This window comes from Sceloporus occidentalis, unplaced genomic scaffold, assembly GCF_023333645.1.
Source record: "Sceloporus occidentalis isolate IW3139 unplaced genomic scaffold, rSceOcc1.0.p SCAF_3, whole genome shotgun sequence".
Lineage (NCBI taxonomy): Eukaryota > Metazoa > Chordata > Lepidosauria > Squamata > Phrynosomatidae > Sceloporus > Sceloporus occidentalis.
The window spans coordinates 239,292,431-239,312,713 of record NW_028316983.1 but is presented as its reverse complement, the minus strand read 5'-3'; the positions used below and the strand labels follow the sequence as shown (position 1 = coordinate 239,312,713).

Below are 20,283 nucleotides of genomic sequence, written 5' to 3'. Positions count from 1 at the left end.
TCAGTACAAGGTGAACACAGAAAGCTTTTGTGCCCAATGGAAAATAGAACTTGCTTTAGAGACAGAGTGTCTGGCCTCAGGACCATTTTGTCTGTATGGAGCACACACAATTGTGCATCAGTTGAGAAAGTGTCCATTCAGAAACTGCCCTGGAGTACCACATTTTTCTAACCACAAAAAGAAACAGTTTTGAAGGTTAGTAACTTCAAGGATTATCCTTCAAAGCAGGGGCTTTTCAAGGCCATCAGAACTACAGGCAGCTTCCATGCAGGAAACCTGTCTTCTAGTAGTAAGTTAATCAAGGCTGCTCTATTAGGATTTATTTCAGATGTGAGTGAGAAAAAAACTACCTCTTGCTTCCTCATATCATAGAATGCAACTGATTGTTTCTGCCTGTCTCTTGAGAGTACTAGTGTAGCCTTTTTCCTCTTCCCTGAGCTCTTGGGGAAAGAAGTGAGAGCTAGTCAAACAGGAACTATTCACTACCTATATGTCTTCTTCCTTCTTTCTCCATGGGGCTGAGTATGGGGAAGTAAATTCCCTTTATCTGAAGAAAAACTTTATGTGTACCAAATGGAAAAAGTACCAAGAAGGATCACATAAGGCTTTAAGGTATAATTTCTTGGGAGTATCACTTCCAAGTCATTAGTTTAAGGAGTTGTAAAAATACAAGAACAAGTTGCAGTTAAAAACACCGTGGAACTGACAATCAGTTACAGAACATAACAAAATCTTTGATGCTCCTGCCTAAAATCATTGCCACTTGCACAGATGTAGATGCTCTGTTCCCAGGTGTTTTTCATGGCTAGGGAATCTGGGAAGCTGATCCTTTAGGAATAGTGAAGAGAAAAGTTGTAAGTACAGAAGAGATTGGACATGACAGGGGAACACTTTGTTACCCTTCTCCACCCAGTTAGTACAGAAAAGAGAGTGGTTGCTTCCACCTTTTATACACACACACACACACACACACACACTCTCTCTCTTTGGCATTCCCTGTAGTTGCAGGCTGAGAAACTGAAGTAAAAAGAGGCTGCTCCCTATGGTAAAGAGATCATAAATCCACCCAAAACTTACCAGAGGGAAGAAGGGCCACAGAGAATGATGATAATCCAGTGGGAAAACTCCACTCATTTTCCATGAGTTCTTTCCATTTAATCCTTGTTGGGAAAGATGCAGATGGAGTGGCTTGGGAAAGGAAGACTAAAAGAAAATTTCAAAAGATTGTTTGGGTCCTTAGAACTTCAACCAGAATAATTTGTCCTGTCAACTCAGCATGGCTAGTCTGGGAGATTCTGGAAGGAGTAGTGAAGACATGGGCCCTTCCTACCAACCTCAGAGGAAGACACTATCCTGAAGTGAGTGAAAACTCTCTGGCAGCCTCAGGAGACACCATGTCCAAAACACTTTCATAAGGCATCCTTGAAAATAGGAAGACTTGATTTTTCAGGATTTGTTTTTGAAGTTGCTTTGTATTCGCAGAGGATGGTGAATGAGGTGTACCTTGTTTTCCACTTTTAGTGAAACCAGTGTGCACAATTGTCACTCATGTTGATTTCCACATTTTCCCCTCAGAAGAAGAGCTTTCCAAATGGGAAATGTGTAATACTCTGCATTTTCTTTCTGTGTGTACCAGAAGAGGAACTGAACCTAGGTGTAAAGAAAGTGAAAGAAATAAAATCCAAATTTTGAGAGCCAATTCAGGTCATAGGAAGATGTGGAAGGGGAGGGAAATTCAAGGGCTTTGTGTATCTTCTGTTTGCTCTTCCTATATAACATTCAAACCAGAGCCAATGTGTACCTCTCCCATGTAGTGAAGTATTTGAATTCTAAATGCATATGGAGCTCATTAATTTCAACTTGAGGGACATATATGAATGTTTTCAAATGTCATTTAAAGACATGAGCAGCAGATCACTCAGCATTTGCATTCTTGCCACATCCATGTAGCATTTGAAGTGTTACTAAGAATAGCCAGTAAGATCTTTAAGATATTTGTTTGTTTGTTTGTTTCACATCTATGGATTCTAAGATATCTAAATACAACAGAAAATGGAGTATGCAGAACAGATAGTTCCAAAAGATTAAAACACAGACTTTGTCCTTCATGGGAGAAAAAAACGACAGCGTTGACAGTGGCAATGATAACTTAACCAGGATTTCTGACAGAGATTACAATAGTTTTTAATAAGTTAATATGTTCCAAATTAACATCACATGAAGAATGCCAGTTGTTCCAGAGATTTTATATGCATGCAGAAAATAATCTGTGAAGTGGTTAATCCATGAGTACAGTTGTCCATCAATGATGATATCCATAAATCTTGACAGTTTAAGTATGGTGAGTGACACCCGTACAAAGCTGTACAGCAGTGGCAGAAATCCCAGCTGGTTATTTGTGAAAGGGCTGGTTCAAATACATTCTCTGTGTCACTATAAGCACACGTGTGATCATAGATAGCTCGTATGGTGCCCATTTTGAATGTGTAAAAATCCCTAAAACATGTATGACTAGAAAAACCCTGCTGTGAAATCTATGCAAAGATTAACCTTATAGTTTTGAAAACAATTCATATGGGAGGAGAAGGAGAAGAAACATACAGTGTCAGTTTCACCTTGATGACTGACATTCATTGGAAGTGGGTACTTCCACCATTTGTAATCATTCTGGATTCCTTATTCCTCACTACAATATCATTTTAAAATGTGTGTGTGTTTGTGTGTGTGCTTTATTTTGCTTTTCTCCTGAAATGATAGTCTGCTGCTTTCCTAGCCCTATGACCTTCAGATACTCTAATGGATGGTGAGAATGAAAATTATTCAAGGTCTCTGCAATATATCAGTGTCATCTGTCTCCGTATCTCCACCCTTGTCCTCTAATTGCCGCACCGTCCTTGCTTAGCAGCAAACCAGTTCAAAAGAGTTAAGGCAGGGAAGGAGGACAGGTTTCACTCCCCTCTCCTGCATGCTCATTTTCATGTAAAGAATTCCTTTCCCATTCCCACAGTATATGTAAATACGGCAGACTCTCGAGGATGAAAGTCCCATCTCACCTTGTTTGCTCAGAGTCATAATCATTTGGTACAGGTGGACTAGTGCCAACTTCAACTTCCTGAAATAACCCCCAGTTTTCCTTATCTTTGAAATTCTGACATTTCCCCCTTACCTAACAATCATTTTTTACTGTCCTTGTCCATATTGTCTTCCCCATTTTTATCTAGAAAATGGCTTTTCTTTTTTTAAAAAAAAACCTGTGAATTATTTGTACTTCCCTTTGATGTCCTTTAAATTTTGTAATGACCCTAGTCCTTTCTGAAAAGTGACACTCTGAGACATCTTATAAGTTCTGCTGACTTTGAAAAGGAATACTTGTTCTTATGTTCCTGGTGTGAGTTCTCTATCCATGAAAAGCAACTGGTTCAATGGAGAGAACAGAAGTTCAAAGTTCTGCTTGGCCATGAAATCCTTTGGTGCATATTTTGCAACATGGGTGGGGAACCTTAAACCAAGTCCAGCACTTCTGGGGCCCTAATCTGAAATTCCCAGATATCCATGACCTCTTCCTTTTCATACCTTCATTAGATAGATTTTCAGTGTTTATGTGGGGTACTCTCATTCTAAAAGTTTAGAATGCTTCTTATTGGGTTTAGTTACTTGCAATCAAAGAGCTTATGTGACAATAATCTGGTACTTTTCATTTCACCTTCTTGCCTTTGGAGCTACAAACCACTAAAATATGATACCAAAAAAGTCTCTCAAAGTTAATTCAGTTCTTACTTTGATGGTTCATTTCCATCATTTTTTAAATTTTCTAAGCGTTCTGATTTTTTTAAAAAAACTATACCCCCACCCCATAAAGATTTAAAACCAGGCCCCTTTCTGAGAGCAAAGAGTTTCTGGTTTTTTTGTTGTGGAGCCTTCAGGTCGACTCTGATTAATGACAGTACTCTCCTGGGATTTATTCCAAGGAGATTGGCCATTGCTTTCTTTTCCTCTGAGGCTGAGAGAGTGTGACTTGCTCAAGGGCACCCAGTGGGTTTGCATGGCTGAGTGGGAATTCAGCCCTAGTCTTCCCGAGTTCAAGTCCAGAACTCAAACCACTATACTACATTCCTTTAGTTTGTGACTATTAGCCTTGAAAGGTTTGAAGGAAGGGCATCTCCATTTGGCTAAGTAGCAGCTGTCATCCAATTGACTCTTTTATTGGAGGCGAATAAAAGAAACATTTTGGAAAAGATGACACCCAGTGGATCAATCCAGTAGGATCCATTTTGAAAGCATGTAAATTTTGAGCTGATTTGAAGTGTGCCTGCCCTGAAAAACACAGCAATTTGTCATGGTAAGAGGATTATAGATAGATGTCCACCAGAGAGAGAGAAAACACGAATCACCACAAGTAAAAGCACTTAATCATTTTTCCTTGAATGACAAAGCCAATAAAAACATATGGATAAAGGCAGGTAGGAGGGCTGTTAACTTTCTTTATTGGCCATTTTCATTTCAAGAGAATATAAAATTGAATAAGCATTCAGTTTGGTGTCCTTGCACCAAATGAGATTCTGGTTTCATTTCACTTCTGTGTCAACAGCATTTTTATTTATCTTCCTTGCCTTGTTATTCATTTGCTCATCTCAACTGCATTTAAAATTACGTATGGCTTTCAACTACAACAAGCCAATTTCAGCTCCCATTCAGGCTACATTATACTTGTTCGTAAGTCTCGATGAATGGAATGCCACTCTCCCTTGGGCGGTGGTTGTCACTGTAGACTTTCTGTGTTTGCAGCAAAATGTCATTTGCAGGACAACATGCAAAAACCATGCAGAGGAACAAAACAGCACCCCTTTGTTTTTCAACTGAACTAAGATATTGAAATTCCACTACTAGTGACAAATTAGTTTGTATGAAAAGTTAAGTTTTAAGAGAGAAATTGCTGTATGAGCATTTTATTTGGATATATGGGGTGGGAATTGTAAGATTTTAAGAGCTGAATGGGACCATAAGGGCCTCTAGTCCAACTCTCTACCATGCAGGAATACACATTTTAATTATTCCTGAAAATGGCCATCCACCTTGTTATTAAAGATCTCCGGAGACCACAATCTTTTTCTTGTAATTTTGACTCCATTGGTTATTGTTCCAGTGTCTGGAACAGCAGAAAACAAGCTCACTCCATCTCCTTCATGTGGCCTCTAAGATTTGTTTTTGAAAACCTTAAGCCACTCTGCACCCTCCCTTTTTTAAAAAATTAAAATGAGGATTGGTTTAGAAGCCTTCAGAAGCAGAAATTCTGCTCTAAAGAAAAACCAAATTTGACCCAAACCCTGCCAGATTTTCTCACTTTAACCTCTGCATTGTTGTTTCTCAACCTGGTTAGAACACACCATATTAATTGTGTATTTGTGACTTGTGAAATTCTCAGTAGATAGCTAGCCAGCCTCATCAAGCTTACTAGGTTTGCATGACTGACCCATTGCTTCTATGATTTTTTTCTTCTACTTTATCCACCCAAATGTTGCTTAGGGTGGGTTGCCAGGAAAACCACTGACAGCTGGGGCTTTATACTCTAGTAATTGCTCATGTCCATCTGAAGAAAATTTGAAAACTGGGAGAAGAAGCATAATAATGTAAGATACTCAGATGAGAGTATATTACTCGTAGAAAACAACAAGGATGTGTAATAACTATTGAAAAAAGGTAATGTAGAAAGAACGTGCAAAAGCAGGATTGCAACAGATTATTAAGAAGACAAAAGTAATGAGCATAACTGTAAAATTGATGATAGGGATGTTGAAATTGTCAACGTCTTTCTTTGACTTGGCCATCAGTCAAAATGGAGAGTAGTAAAGAAATCAGAAGATGATGAAGGCTTGCAGAGGTAACTGTGCTGGAGCTCATTTGTAAAGATGGGTCTGTTGTTGTTCTGTGCTTTCAAGTCTTTCGCAACTTATGGGAACAAAACTCTTAATAGCATGTTATTTCCAGTTTCAATGTAGGGAGGTGAAAGCTAGATGATGAAAAGATCTAGCTGGGGATGCTGGAAGTTGCAGTTCAGCAACATCTGATATAATTGCCATCCCTGCCTTTGGTTGCTTTTTTAAAATAAAATAAGATGGAACTGAGTTGTTTTTTACTCATCTGTAACTTACTCTAGAAGGATTTCAAGCCAAACAGCAGAATACAAGTGCCTTAAATGAATAATTTGACTCTTTTATTTTCTGTGCATGATGTTTTATAATTAAGCAGGAGTGTTGGTTGGATTGCTTGCTCTATTAAAATATAAGGGATATCCATTGTGCCCAGGAATTTCCATGCTTCCAGAATACAAAAAGTTCCTGATTTAGGATAACTCTCTGAAAACATCCCAACTACTGCTTCAAATGAACTTAGGTGTCACAGCATACTTTGTGCTACTATGGAGACAATTGTCTCACTCATTCCAGATGATGCCAGGCATTTTGGGGTTGCCAAATTGAGTGCTGTAGAAGCATCTTGCCCATTTCATTGGTAGAGCTGACAGTCTTCCCAGTTAGCAGGTCCTTCTTCAGTAACCAGGTACCTGAATTGCCTCATTACAGTCTGACCGAAGAGTCTTTTGTAGCCTTGTCAGACGGGTGGCGTGGAAAGTACAAAGAGGTGCAAATGCAGAGCCTTGAGGAGGATGCAGCTCCTTAAAGATTCTGTTTCATCAAGAAGATTTTGTATGGCACTTAAAAAGACAGAAGAAGAGTCAAAAGTTCCATTGAAGAAAAACTGCAAGCTGCTGTTCAGTGAGGAAATGTGAAACGTGCGGCAGACATGTATAACCTTTCTGTCATAAAGTCTTGATTAATTCTAGTGGGTTAATTTTAAATGAGTTGCAATAGGAAAGTGATTAATATGAAAAGGGAAGGCAGTAGTGATAGGCACAAAAACAGTTGCTTTGTCCTGATTTGAAATTAGATTCTGGAGACCAATAAAAGTGCTAGCGATTTAAAGTCTTATGTGTCCTTCATTTTCCATATCCTAGGGGAAAAAAGAAGTGTATCTTTCCATGTGACTCAGTGGGTAATGTAAAGTAAAATGTCTAGTTAATATCTGGGTTTAAAGGAGCCTTTTCTGGACCTAAAGCTATCTGAAGGGAGGGGACAAAAATCATCGAGTTGGAAGGGCCTCCATGTCCATTGAGTCCAGCACCACACATTCACACTCAACTCTATCAGTAGGAATAGATGGAGGAGGAAGTAGATGTCCAGATTCTTTTTGAAGACCTCCAGAGAAAGAGACCGCACCACTTTTCTAGGTGATTGTTTCCATTGCTGAGCTACTCTTGCCATCAAGCAGTTCCTCCTAATCTACCACAAACCTGCATCCTCTTCTCTGTGGTAGCCCTTTAGATATTTATAGAGTGCAGTCATGTCACCCCTCTTTCTTCTCTTCACCAGAGTTGAGCATGCCCAACTCCTTCAACCATGTTTTGTTCATCATACCATTTACCACATAATGAAATCGCTCCCGACAGCCCCTAGAAGGCATGGAGGTGCATGTGATGGGATCAGGCTGATGGGCAGGATGAAAGCTTCTGTCTTGATACAGCAGGCCTTTTCTTATGTTCCTAAATAATGAAAAAAATATGTGCATAAATAAAGTAGTTGGGATAGAGTGATAAGTGGGGTTCTTCAAAGCTAGCCTACTAAAATCTTCCTTCATCTGTCTTTGCTTCAGATATGGGTATTTTATCTGGGTTTTACCTTGTGACCCCATAAGCCGCCGACTCCACACTCTTTCATGTTGTTCTAAGAAACCAGGAATACAAAGTGAGCTGATGCACTGAGGAAGGTGTGCCTGTTAAATGAAATATCTTGTCTTCCTGGTTTATCTGTTACCGTCTGTCACAAAAATGTCATGTTACATTTTTCTAGCACTCCAACTTCCTCTGTGTTTCTCTCTCCTTCACATTAAATTAAACACAAACCAAACCTGAATAAAATACATCCATACTCCAAGCAAAAGAAGAAGCCCAGCTAAATCAATTAAACATCACAGCGAACTTGGTATAAAGTGATCAATGTACACATAAAATGGCCTTCTGTTGAGCACAGCTGTGTCGTACAGGAAACCTTTTGGCACCAAACAATTGCATTTTTCTTTTCTCCCCCCAAAAATGATTAATCTCATCCTTTGTGTTTTTCTTGCCCTTATGTTCATGCTTTGTTGCTTACTATTCCATACAGCAAGCCTGCTACAAATGAGGGAGGCCTTGAGCTATCTGGTATTTCCATTACTTGATGAATGATTAGCTGATAGAAGCTCAAAAAGTTATATTATGGGAGAGCTGAGACCCGTGAATAAAAAGTGAAATGGGAATTGCTTATTTTTTTTAATCAAGAACAAATCCATTGAGAGAAAAAACATTTTTAATACCAGAGAAATAATTTCATATTTGCATGTATAGGCATACCTCAATTAACAAAACCTCTGACAAAGAAGCTCTTTTTTACAAAGTCCTTTTATGCCTGTCTCCCACTTTTCTTCTTGTCTTCTCTCTAGCTGTAAGCCATTTAGCAAAGTCACCATTGGGAAGATGGTGAAAAAGGATGGAGAAACACAGACTTTTGGTGTCAAGTTGCTGCAGCAATATAGGTTGAGCTAGGAAAGAATGGGAATGGAATTCTACTCTAGCTCATTCTGTAGCTGTGTCTGTTTGCAGTAGGCAAGGTAAACAGCAGCTGCTGCCAGAATCTTTTCCAGAACACAAACTAACACAGCTAATTGTGTTGACACCTGCAAATTGGTTTCTGCTCAGTTCATAGCATTATTCCAGTAACAAGTCATTCACTTTCACTGCTTTTGGCTATCTTGACATACTATTTGGTTTATGGGCTGCTTGAAAGATTTCTCCAATACATTGTAGAAGGATTATTTGATTATATTTGATTTACCGCACCATTCCTTGGTTGAAGCATTTACCTCCATGGCTTTTGAATGCTTCAACATGATTATTGGTTAATGGACTACTTACAAGGTTTCAAGAAACACAGTTACAGGAGGATGGGTATGGTGCAGTTATCAACAAAAAAAGACAAGTTGATGCTAGGCATATCTACACCGGTCCTATCCAAAGTGGTGGCCATCAGCTACTAGGCTGTAGTGAGTTTCCAGGAGGGAAAGGAATAGCTGGCAATTACATTGTACAAATAAAGCAATGGTGCACTGAGGGGGAAAAAAGTCTGTCCCTTGTATCAGATTGCTTGAGAAGCAATGATCTTACACAGTACTACAGATGGATTCTCCTGTGCCTTAGTATAGTATTGCTTCTGTTTTGTCAAACTGAGTCATAGCCCCCCGAGGCCTTAATCCCCTTGTGGCACAAGACACGATCCTTCAAGGGATAAATGGGCCTTTCTCTTGTTCTATAAAAAGCTCCCTTGGGTCCTTTGTAGGGAGAAAGGTGAGATATTAAATAGATGCATACGTACTCTCAGATCTTTTGGGTTCTTTTGTTTGATAACTAATAATGTAAGATCCTTCCACCTATAGCAGGGATAGCAATAGCATTTACATTTCTATACCACTTCATACAGAACTAAATAGTCTCTAAGCAGTTTACAATCTGTAAACTAATTGCCCCCAACAAGCTGGGTGCTCATTTTAGTGACCTACAGAAGGATGCAAGGCTGAGTCAACCCTGGAGCTCTGGGATCAAACTCACAACCTAGTGGCTGCAATACTGGCTGCAGTACTGGTATTTAACCACTGCTCCATCAGAGCTGGGCAACTCTACAGTTTTGGGAGCAATCTAATGTCCCAGAGAACCTCCAAGAACTGCAAGGACTACCCAAAATCCTCCCCCTCAAAAGACAAAAAACAGATGTGGCCAGAGATTACTGCCCTGCAGTTCTTGATGTTAAGCGATTCAAGGGAGCACTGCAACCCATTTTAAAAGTGCATCATTGCTTCTAAAAGCTTCCAGGAAGTTTCACCTTTTCTTGTCAAAAACAGGCATTCCAAGGAAATTGGAGACACCAGAGACAGCAAAAAAAAGACTTGAGGGACACACACACAACTTACAGTTATCCTTGAAGTTTGTTTATGACTATACATCTGTTAGCTCTTTCATGCCCAGACCTGTACAATTGGAGGTCCACCATATCAGTGCAGCTCAACATGTGTATGTTGGCCTTCCAGAAACTCAGTAAATTTCTTACTTTTACTGTGGGTTGTGCAGCACTTGTGCTATTCAATATCTTTATCAATTACTTGAATGATGGAATAGAGGACATCCTTATCTAATTAGCAAATGACATCAAATTGGGAGGGGTAGCCAGTAATCCAGAATACTGGATCAGAATTCAAAATGACCTTAACAAATTGGAAAGCTGGGCCAAAACTAACAAAATGAATTTCAGCAGGCAGAAATGTAAGTTACTAATTTAGGCAGAAATAATGAAAGGCTCAGATATAGGATGGGTGACACCTGGCTTGACAACTGTAAATGTGAAAGGGAGCTGGGAGTCTTAGTCAACAGTGTGATGTGGCATGTCTCATGTTTCTTGTCTGAGTATATATGCCTTTAGCTCATTGAGTTGTGTAGGCAGGCTTATTCTAAGCTTTGACTGAAGCTCATACAACAGTCTCTTGAAGTACCATTAATTTATGAAATATGAGGTACAGTGACTTGTCTTTATGAGTTCTTGCTCTTTATGTCAGCTGTAACACAGGCCTGCCATGCTGAACCTTTTGTAACTTTCACAATGTCCTTGCAGGTGACAGAAGAGGAACAGCCAACCAGCCACACGGTGATGATTCAAGAATCACTGCAGCAGGCATCAGTTGAATTGACCGAAGAACATCATTTGGTTGTCTCCTCAGATGACGTGGAAGGGCTTGGGACAGTGACAGTTTACACCCAGGGGGGAGAGGCTTCTGAACTTATTGTTTATGTGCAAGAAGCCATGCAGGCAGTGGGAGAACAAGCTGAAGAGCCGGAACAATCCATATAGAAAATCTAGACAAAAGTCCCCAGGGAGGTAAGGTTCTTGGCCCTGCCAAATCGAAATGCATTTTATTTTCCATTGTGTATTTAACGGCAAGCCTGAGCAGAGCCTCCTGCAGCTGCTAGCCCATTGTATGCCTAGGCTTTGGCAGATACGTGGGTGGTTGTTGATTGGGCTGGTGGCCTTTTGCCAGTACAGTAGATGGTTTGGTACATACTGAGCCATACACAGTTTTCTTGTGAAAATCACTCGGCTTTTTACACTTTAAAAAGAATACCTTCCTTTTTAGGATCTCCTGAAGTCACAGATCTGCAGAGAGAGGGTAACGACTTCCTCCAGGGTTCAAAAAAAAATTCTTCATGTTATCTGCATCATGAGACATCATGAGGAGAACCAAGAGAAGGAGCCAGTGATAACTCTGGATAGCATTGTGTTTTTGTGTGTTGATCTGTCTGCCTTTTATGCACTTTCAGAAGTTTGTAGATTTAAAAGGACACTTTTAAAGAATGTCAGAAAAGGTTTCCAAGGTTATGGGACAAAGCAAGAGGCAACACATTGAAGCTGTTTACAAATATAGGTCCACCTGGAACGATACAGAAGAAAAGGCATTTGCATGCATTAGATATTATCCTGTCCAGCATCAGCTTTTCTCCAATCCTCATTTCTGCATATGTCACTAAACACACACAAACATACAGCTCCCCCCCGCCCCCAAAAAGAAAACACTACATTTTAGCCTTCCAAAAGATAGGTTTCTTTTATTTGCCATGATGAATTTTCAAAGAACACTATATGAACAAAATGTGATTTCTTATAGATCATGTATCATTTCATTTCAAAGCCAGAATTCTATTGGTAAGTGCCTCCCAAGCATGCCAGATGTTCATTTGGATGGAAACTAATGTGAAACACAAGTGAAAAGTTTTATGTCATAACCATAAAGCACTTCAGCAGACAATGCATGTCTGAAAGATGTACAGCCCCTGCTAAAGTGTTTTATGGTTATGATATCTTTTGGACACATATATTGAAAATGTATAGTGGATTTCCCCCCTGTTCTATCTATGATGCATTATTTTGTTTCTCTCTTTTTTAAAAAAAAGCAATAGCAATAACCTCAGGAGTGTGTCTCTCTGTGTATATATATATTAATTAGAGCTTGGGCACAGAGTTCTAGATTAACACACACATGCCTGAATTCTATTGTAGTCTCAACTAGAGCACACACAGTTTATCAGTAGGATTTAGCTATCTCAGCCACTCAGCAATTGATTCAGTGGGTCTAATCTAGCTGCGGCTAAAAAGGAGGATGCAGGCCATGTACCGCTGGTACGATGGATGTCTTTTCAAGGCACTGAGAACCAATAGAAAGCTATGGAAGCCTGAGTGTTAAAGCAATATGCTAGGGCTCTGGTTTCTCAGTTTGACAAATGTGGAGTCTCTTTCCTAGTAGAGGCACAGCTTTGCAGCATGGACCTGCATCAATCACTAGGATTAGATAAAGATGACATCCAGAATGCCACCCTACCCACCCCCCATAAATAATGAAATAGAAACCTACTATGAATCCCTTCTACTCAAAGGCCAGCACTCTGCTCTTGATGAAGAAAAGGGCTGTGATCTTGAGCCAAGTCCTATTGACATTACCATTTTTCAGTGGGCTGTAAAATGTAATTTGACCCTCTTCTAGTATGTTTTCCAGCTGCATGTCCCAATTAAATTTGCTGGCAGGATGAATGAATGTAGGCTGAATATAACAAACCGTGATCAGGCCAGAGCTTGAAATTCCTTGTCTTTGTGCTTCATCTCCCAGCAGCTGTACTGGGCCAGTAACTATGCTGGCTGGGAAATTCTGGAAGCTGGTAACTGTTCCAAGCCTTTATCTGGATTACATGTCAAAAAGGTGCTCCAGAGAATCTACTCATAAGGCATGTGTCACAGTTCAGTTTTCCAGTCCCAGGAAAGTCAGACTGAACATGACTCCTGAACCAGGTCACCAGTTCCTAGCTCTTTTTTTTTAACAGACTTTGCATTGCCATTCTCACACAACAAATACTGATATCTGGGGATATAATAACAAAGCTCTTCCTTTATACCATGTGCTATGCAAAGTGCTCCTCCTTGAATAAGTGTAACAGAATGAAATGGAATCTTACACACAAACACACTAAGTTTTATAGGACCAAATTTCACTGTGTAGAACCCCAAATCTTGTATGAGAACTGCTGGCCTTATACATCCAGTTTCTGTTTCAATGTCTCCCACTTTATGTCCTTTATTTCTGTGGGATTTGTTCCCCAGTTATTCAAAACAGTTGTGGTTTAAATCAGAAGTGGGCAACTGCCCATTGTATGCAGCCACTATTTTGTCCTGTTCTCTCCCTCCAGAAAGAGAGGCAGGAGAATGGAGAGTTGCAGATTGCTTTATGGCTGCAAAAGAAGGTTGTCACATACTACTTGTACGTTACACCCCCCAACACAGACACTTAAATGATAGGACACTATATATACACCATAACACCAAACTCTGATAGTAGAGGGGAAATCATCCAGAGCAAGGTCCACCTGTTATTTTAAAATGAAGAAAGCAATATCCAATAATAATGAGTCACTCTGGAAACTAAAAGATCCCAGGACTGGTTCCGAGGTCAAGAACATCCTACCTTTTGAATGTCTATGCATAAAAATATGCAAGGTCCAAATGGCAATTAGTTTTCTGATTCCATAGCCACCTTGGATCCAATCTCAGGAGAAAGGTGGGCATAAAATCAATAAAAATTGCACACAAAAATATATAGGGTTTTCCTATGGTAAACCTGAATAAACATAGTAAACATAAATCAGGAAAGGATTAGAGAATGTTTACTTAGGGCAAAACTCAGAGCATTTAAATGTATGCACCTGTGCACCCCTCGCCATTGATTGCAATTACATGAATTTTTGCAGGAGAAAATTGGGGTCTTTAATTGACAGATTCTAAATACAGTGTTTGATCTGGCATCAAGTGTTTGCAGAATTGAAATAAATTCTGCATCTTGATTTGAATCAGTAGATAGATCCTAGGTAGGTACGCATATTGCAAAATATGTGAACTTAATCGATGGCAGGTTTCCTTGTGCATCTCTTTTTAAAAGAAAGGGTATGAAAATATGATTTTAAAAACCGTTCAGTTAACATTAGGAATAATTTTGTAGCTTTCTGAAAATTCTGCTAAATGCCAGTCATTATTGCAAAGCCAGCTGTTTGAATCCTAAGGACTCATTCTTGTTAATATGTACAAAAATTGACTCGTGTTTGTAAATTTAATGAACTTATGTCCTGAATGATTATAAAGATGAAATGAATTGGGAGAGTGTCATAATTAATCCCTGGGGTTAAACATGATTTCAGTTGACTGAAGCATGTCTAACAGATTGTGGCCCATGTGTAGATAGCTATAAGTTCATTATGTATATTTGGAGAGGACTATCCTTTTTTTTTGTATGTAAGCTCTACAAATTATTAATAATACAAATATATAAAATTCTGTTCAGGGGATATAAAATTACATAAAGTCTTCACATTTTTTCACCACATAAGCAGACCAGTCTAATAAATCATTTTGCAAGTCTTGAGTTATCGGAGGGATGTATTTGTTTGATTGTTTATTGCAATAATGTAGACCAAATCATGGAAACCATCACTTTAGAAGCATCTCTTCTTCCTTCAGAAACCAACACACTTGAGTATAACAGTGTGAAAATGATCATATTTGGGCGGTGAAACATGTCAAGATTTGGAAAGATCACTCCTACCTGAAAAGGTGTGGGAAAAGCATGGAAATCCCGTGCAAGAGTTGCTGTCAGGTCAGGAAGGATTGTTGTTTGTTGTAGTTAGCTGCATGAGACATCTCCAAGCCCCCATATTCTCCACTGTTCCACTTAAGTTTCGTAGATTCAGGTCCATGATGAGTCTAGCCATTTGGCATGCTGTCCTCTTTCTGCTGTATTATTGTTGTTACTATCATCATCATCATGATCATCATCATTTTTATGCCATCTTTCTCCCAGAAAGGGACCCAAGGTGGCTCACAAATAAAAACATTTTAAAAGACTTTACAATAGGAAAATTAAAAGCATCAAATAAAAACAGTGTAAAATTGCAAACGTTAAAAACTACAATGCACACCCCCATATAAAATCCATCCCATGATTATGTATTAAAAGTTTACCTGAATGAAACTATTTTTGTTTGCCAATGAAAGGCAAGCAGGGAGGGGGCCAAACTAGCCTCCCATGGAAGGGCTTTCCAGTGGATGGGAGCAGTCACCGAGAAGGTTCTCTCTCATGTCTTCACCAAGTGAGCCTGCGATGGTGGTGGGAGCAAGAGAAAGCCATCTTCTGAAGATCTTAGGGCTCTAGCAGGTTCGTAGTGGGAAATGCGGTCTCTCAAATAGTCTGGACCTAAGCCATGTAGGGCTTTATAGGTCACAACCAGCACTTTGAATTGTGCCCAGAAACAAACCAGTAGCCTGTGAAACTGTTTCAACAAGGGAGTTATATGCTCCCCATAACTGACCCCAGTCAGCATTCTCGCTGTGGCATTTTGAACCCGCTGAACTGTACAGTTTCCAAAGGCAGCCCCACGTAGAGTTTGTTACAGTAGTCCAAATGGGATGTCCTTCCTTAGAAGTCTTTAAACAGAGGCTGGATGGCCATCTGTCAGGGATACTTTTAGATTTCCTGCATGGCAGGGGGTTGGACTGGATGGCCCTTGTGGTCTCTTCCACCTCTATGATTCTATGATTCTAATCAGGACATGTCTTCACTATAGTCATCATTTTCATTCATGATTGAGCTAAGGTACAGATTTAAAAAAAAAACCCAATGTCTTATCATGTACATTTCTATACCACTTATCAGTGAACCCAGCACTCTAAGCAATTTACAGTCTGTAAACCAATTGCCCCCAACAAGCTGGGTACTCATTTTACCAACCACGAAAGGGTGGGAGGTTGAGTCAACCTTGGAGCCCTCTGGGATCGAATTCACAACCTTTTGGCTGCAGTGCCAGCATTTAATCACTGCACCAGCAGTTTAACCTCCCTAGCTTAATTTTAGCGTAGTCTCCCTCTCTTAATCTTTATGTAAATCTGCTGTGGTCATTATTTTTGTTTTCTTAATATTCAGCTGCAACCCTACTTTTGCACTTGCTTCCTTTTCTCAGCAGCCATCAAGTCTTTGCTATTTTCAGTTAGTAATATGTGACATCTGCATATCTTAAATTATTGATGTTCCTTCCTACCATTTTTCCATTTCTTTTCTCAGAATATAATCCTGCTCTCTATATGAAAATGTTCTACCTAGAAATTAAACAGATAGGGTGATAATATGCACCTTGTGTGACACCCTTGCCAGATGGAAACCATTTTGTTTTTCCATATTCCATCATTTTTGGTGGCTAGATGTATACATCTGTGCTTCTTTAACATGCTGTATGTGGCTGGTGGTGCAGGCTAATTTGTCCTCCCCATTTGCTTTCTGTGATCATGCATACTTGGTAAGAGATTCTGGGCACAGTTGCTGTTTAACCTTCTGATACACAGCTATAATAGTCAGCTAGAGCAGAATCCCAGTTTTTTTTCAGCCCACATTTTATTGCACTGTTTGCAGCATACTCGCTCCTGCAACCTGCCACTGAAGGTCTTGTGTTTCTCTAGCTTCCTTTCCAAACATTGATGCTGCTTTAAAAAAAACAGCTGGACAGAGCACAAGGAGAAAAAGCACAGTCTGGGTGGGCATAAAAATACTTTGTATTAAGGAGCTTCTTTGTCAAAGATTTGTTAAGTGAGATACACTTGGACAAAGCCAGCCCTTTACTAAGAGCACAATTCCAGAAAAATTACTGATAACAGTAAGCAGTCACTTGTACATTCACCCTGGTTAGGCTGTTCTTATGGAAACTATCCACATGAGCTGATCATTAGATTTCTCATCAGACCTGCCCTTTGGCCACTCAGGATATGGAAAAACATAAACTATACTGGAAATGTAGATGTAACTTGGAGAAGATTCTTTAATTTACCTCTTAATTGCAAGCGCAGCAAAAAATGACTTCTCAATTTATTCGCTGTACCTCTTTTTTCCATTAATTGATGGAAGTGTAGACAAAATAAAAAGAATTGTTGTGAACTGGAAATTGCTTACCCGTTAAATAGAGTTAGATGGAGATTGGTATCGTTTATACAAAATGGGGAGAAATTGGGGGCTAATATAGCAAATGAATTTGTATTGCGGCTTCCAATTAAATGTCATTGTTCAGTTACAGAGATTACTCATTGCCATAATCAGAAAAGCAGGAGTAACATCTGCAAAATGTGTCCCCCCCCCTTTTCTGAAGAACTTCAGTTACTCTGTCTACAGCCCATTTGCCATTAAAATTGCATTTGGAACAGTGTGGTAAATGGTAGCAGAATTCACACTATTAGCAGGGAAACCTTTCTGAATCAATTAAGCAATTGCCTGTGTTAATATCTGGCTACAGGGGTGGGAATGCAGAAACTAATTTGCCATGCATCGCTTACACATTTTCAAGTAAATTATTTTCAAATTGACTCTGCACTTCCAGCGTCCGTGACAGGTGTAATTTAAAAGAAAAATTCTAATATATCACTGTCACGCACACCTACTGCAATTTAAGGCTTGGCTTGTTTTCAGCCTGATAAGGATAGTTTCGCTTCCTGATGATTGAGTATGGAAATTATTGTCTTTTTCTGACTAAATGTGATGCATTTTACAAAAGCATAGCCAAACAGTAAATGTATGCAAATGTTACCTTTCTAGCTCTTCTGAATGCAGAAGTAACATTTTAGCTCGTTTTTGCAAAGATTTCTCGATTATATTCCCATAATAACCATTGTCTTGCCTACTTTGTTTAGTGTCTGGGCACATGATTCTGTTGTGGTTTAATTCCAAAGGGTGAGATTGGAAGACTGTGAGAGTGGTCAAGTCACACTCTCTCAGCTTCAGAGAATGGCACTGGCAAGCAAAACCCAAGAAACTGCTTGATAGATTTGCTTAGGGTCAGAAAGTCACACAACAATGACAATAAACAGAACATCAGTATTCACTTCAAGGAGAGTTGTGCATGTGCCATTGGACATGCAGATGTGGACAGAAGCACATCTGCATGCATGAACATGTTATTGTGCATTCAGCTGTGGAACACTTCAACACAAGTGTTGTGTAGCACAATTAATGTGCAATTCCATATTTAGAGATGTATGCTACACAACACCAGTGTAGGATCTTGGCCAAATCATGAGGGTGAAAAGGAAAATTGAAACTGATAGTTTACTCACTTTCTTCCTTTCTGTCGGACTCCAAGAGAAAGAAACACACATTTTTTTCTGTAAGCTGGGCCACAAATGAGCTGTTTTTAGCCATAATTCCTGGACACCAAGTAAGCAACAAAATATTTTGAAGAAAGTTATAAACGATGGTTTTATATTCCTCCATAAAAGTTACTTTTATAACCTCATTTGCACAAAATATGGGAAAGAGGGGAAATCATTTCCCAAACATTGCATTTTGAGCCTGGTCCTCATTTTCTATGACATCATAAATTTGGCTGTAAGACAGAAAACTTGCTCTTATTGATCAAGGAAGCATTTATTCTATTCCAAAGAAAAACAGCAGGCTCATACAAAGGTAGATGAGACCTTCATCAGTGATGCAAGGCTCTCTTGCCTGAGGTGAGTGGCTGAATGACAAAGCACATCACTTTTTTTTACTCATGCACAAGTTCAGAATATGGCTCTTCCGGTTTTTAGCTGCTATGGCTAATAGCCACCACTAGACGTACATCAGGAATGTAAGAACCTTGGCTCACTTTGTCAGACTTTCTGTCGATTTAAACCAGTGGTTCCCAAACTTTGGTCCTCCAGGAATTTTGGACTTAAACTCCCAGAATTCCTGACTGTTTACCAAGCTGGCTGGAGCTTCTGGGAGTTGAAGTCCCAAACACCTGGAGGACAAAAGTTTGGGAGCCACTGATCTAAACTGAGAAGGAGGAACTATGCATAGTTGGATTTCAACTGGCATTATGCCTCACCATCGACTGCCAGTTAGGGGTGATGGAATTTGCATTCAAACAGCCAGAAAGTTACATATATTCTCTGCCCCTGATCTAACCCAGTATGGTCTCCTTAATATTGGAAATTATTGCACTGTTAGTAAATATTGGGATAGAAGCAAGATTGTAACTGTAATGGCAGGATCTTACTGCGCAACCTTGTGGCTAGGCAGTAGGTATCCTGTAGCCAATCTGTACTTCTGTTGCTGCTTTTAATGAACATGAAAATCCTCTAAATAGCTGTAAATCACTCAGTTAACCTCTTATTGAAGTATATGCCATAGGTCATTCCAGGGTAATTCAGAGAGAAGGGGATTTAAACACTGCACCCTCCTCCATTCCCAGTGAAGGCAAGACTTCTTACTCATGAAGAGGCAATAATTTCTCTTTGGCAGGAGAATGGGGATTTAAACTGGTTTCTCTGCAAACACCCCACTCCCAATACTACTTACTTACTTACATTAATCTCCGACAGCTGATGAGTAAATGGAATGGTAGTTTGATAAGATACATTGCCAACCTGCTATCAACTTGCAACTTTGTGGTAATGTGAAAAGAATCATTGCTATTTCAGGTGTTTAAAAAGCCACAACTATTATGTAGAAGAAGGTAAGAGTAAGTTGTAAGGATCAACATGAAGGGAACGAAGGGAAGGCTGTTAAAGAAAAATGAGAAGGAGCTGGAATTAGAACTGAGGAAAGAGTAGAAGAGGAGGTTTAAGGAGGATATAGGAAAGGACATGGAAGAGAAAGGTGGAAAGAACTAAGAAAAGAAAGACGAAGAAGAGAGAGGTGGAAGGAAGGGAAAGGGCAAACAAAACATATGTAAGGAAAAGGTCAAGTTTTATAAAGGTGATGGGAATAAGATAATGTTGGTAAAGTCTGTTACGGTTATAGAATTATTTGTATATTTGTAAGATTTAGATATTTGTATATATGTAGATTTGTATGTATGTTTCTATGTTTATTTGTATTTTTTCAATAAAATTAAATTAAAAAATAAATAAAAAGCCACAGCTATATCAGGAGGGAAGCTTTGTGTGATATTCTCAGTTTTCCCACCTCTGATGTTTAACTGCAGTTCTTATCAACCCTAGCTGACTTGGCCACCAGGTATTATAGGAATTGTCATTCAGCATCTTCTGGAGGGCTACAACATCATAACCACATTGTACTTATGACTAGCAGCCACTCGCC

General features: G+C 39.4%; 1 protein-coding gene across 4 annotated transcripts in view; it reads left to right on the top strand.

Moving 5' to 3' along the window:
- The window catches only part of ZFAT (zinc finger and AT-hook domain containing), a 191,863-nt gene extending 176,038 nt beyond the window's left edge, over positions 1-15,825 (top strand). For all 4 annotated transcript variants that reach the window (XM_089518003.1, XM_089518001.1, XM_089518002.1 and 1 more), the window contains 2 exons: positions 10,746-11,009; positions 11,266-15,825. In XM_089518003.1, coding sequence (XP_089374129.1) covers positions 10,746-10,982 — 237 coding nt within the window. In that variant the 3' untranslated portion in view covers positions 10,983-11,009; positions 11,266-15,825. The remainder of the gene's footprint in view (positions 1-10,745; positions 11,010-11,265) is intronic.
- The last annotated feature ends 4,458 nt before the right edge of the window (positions 15,826-20,283 follow it).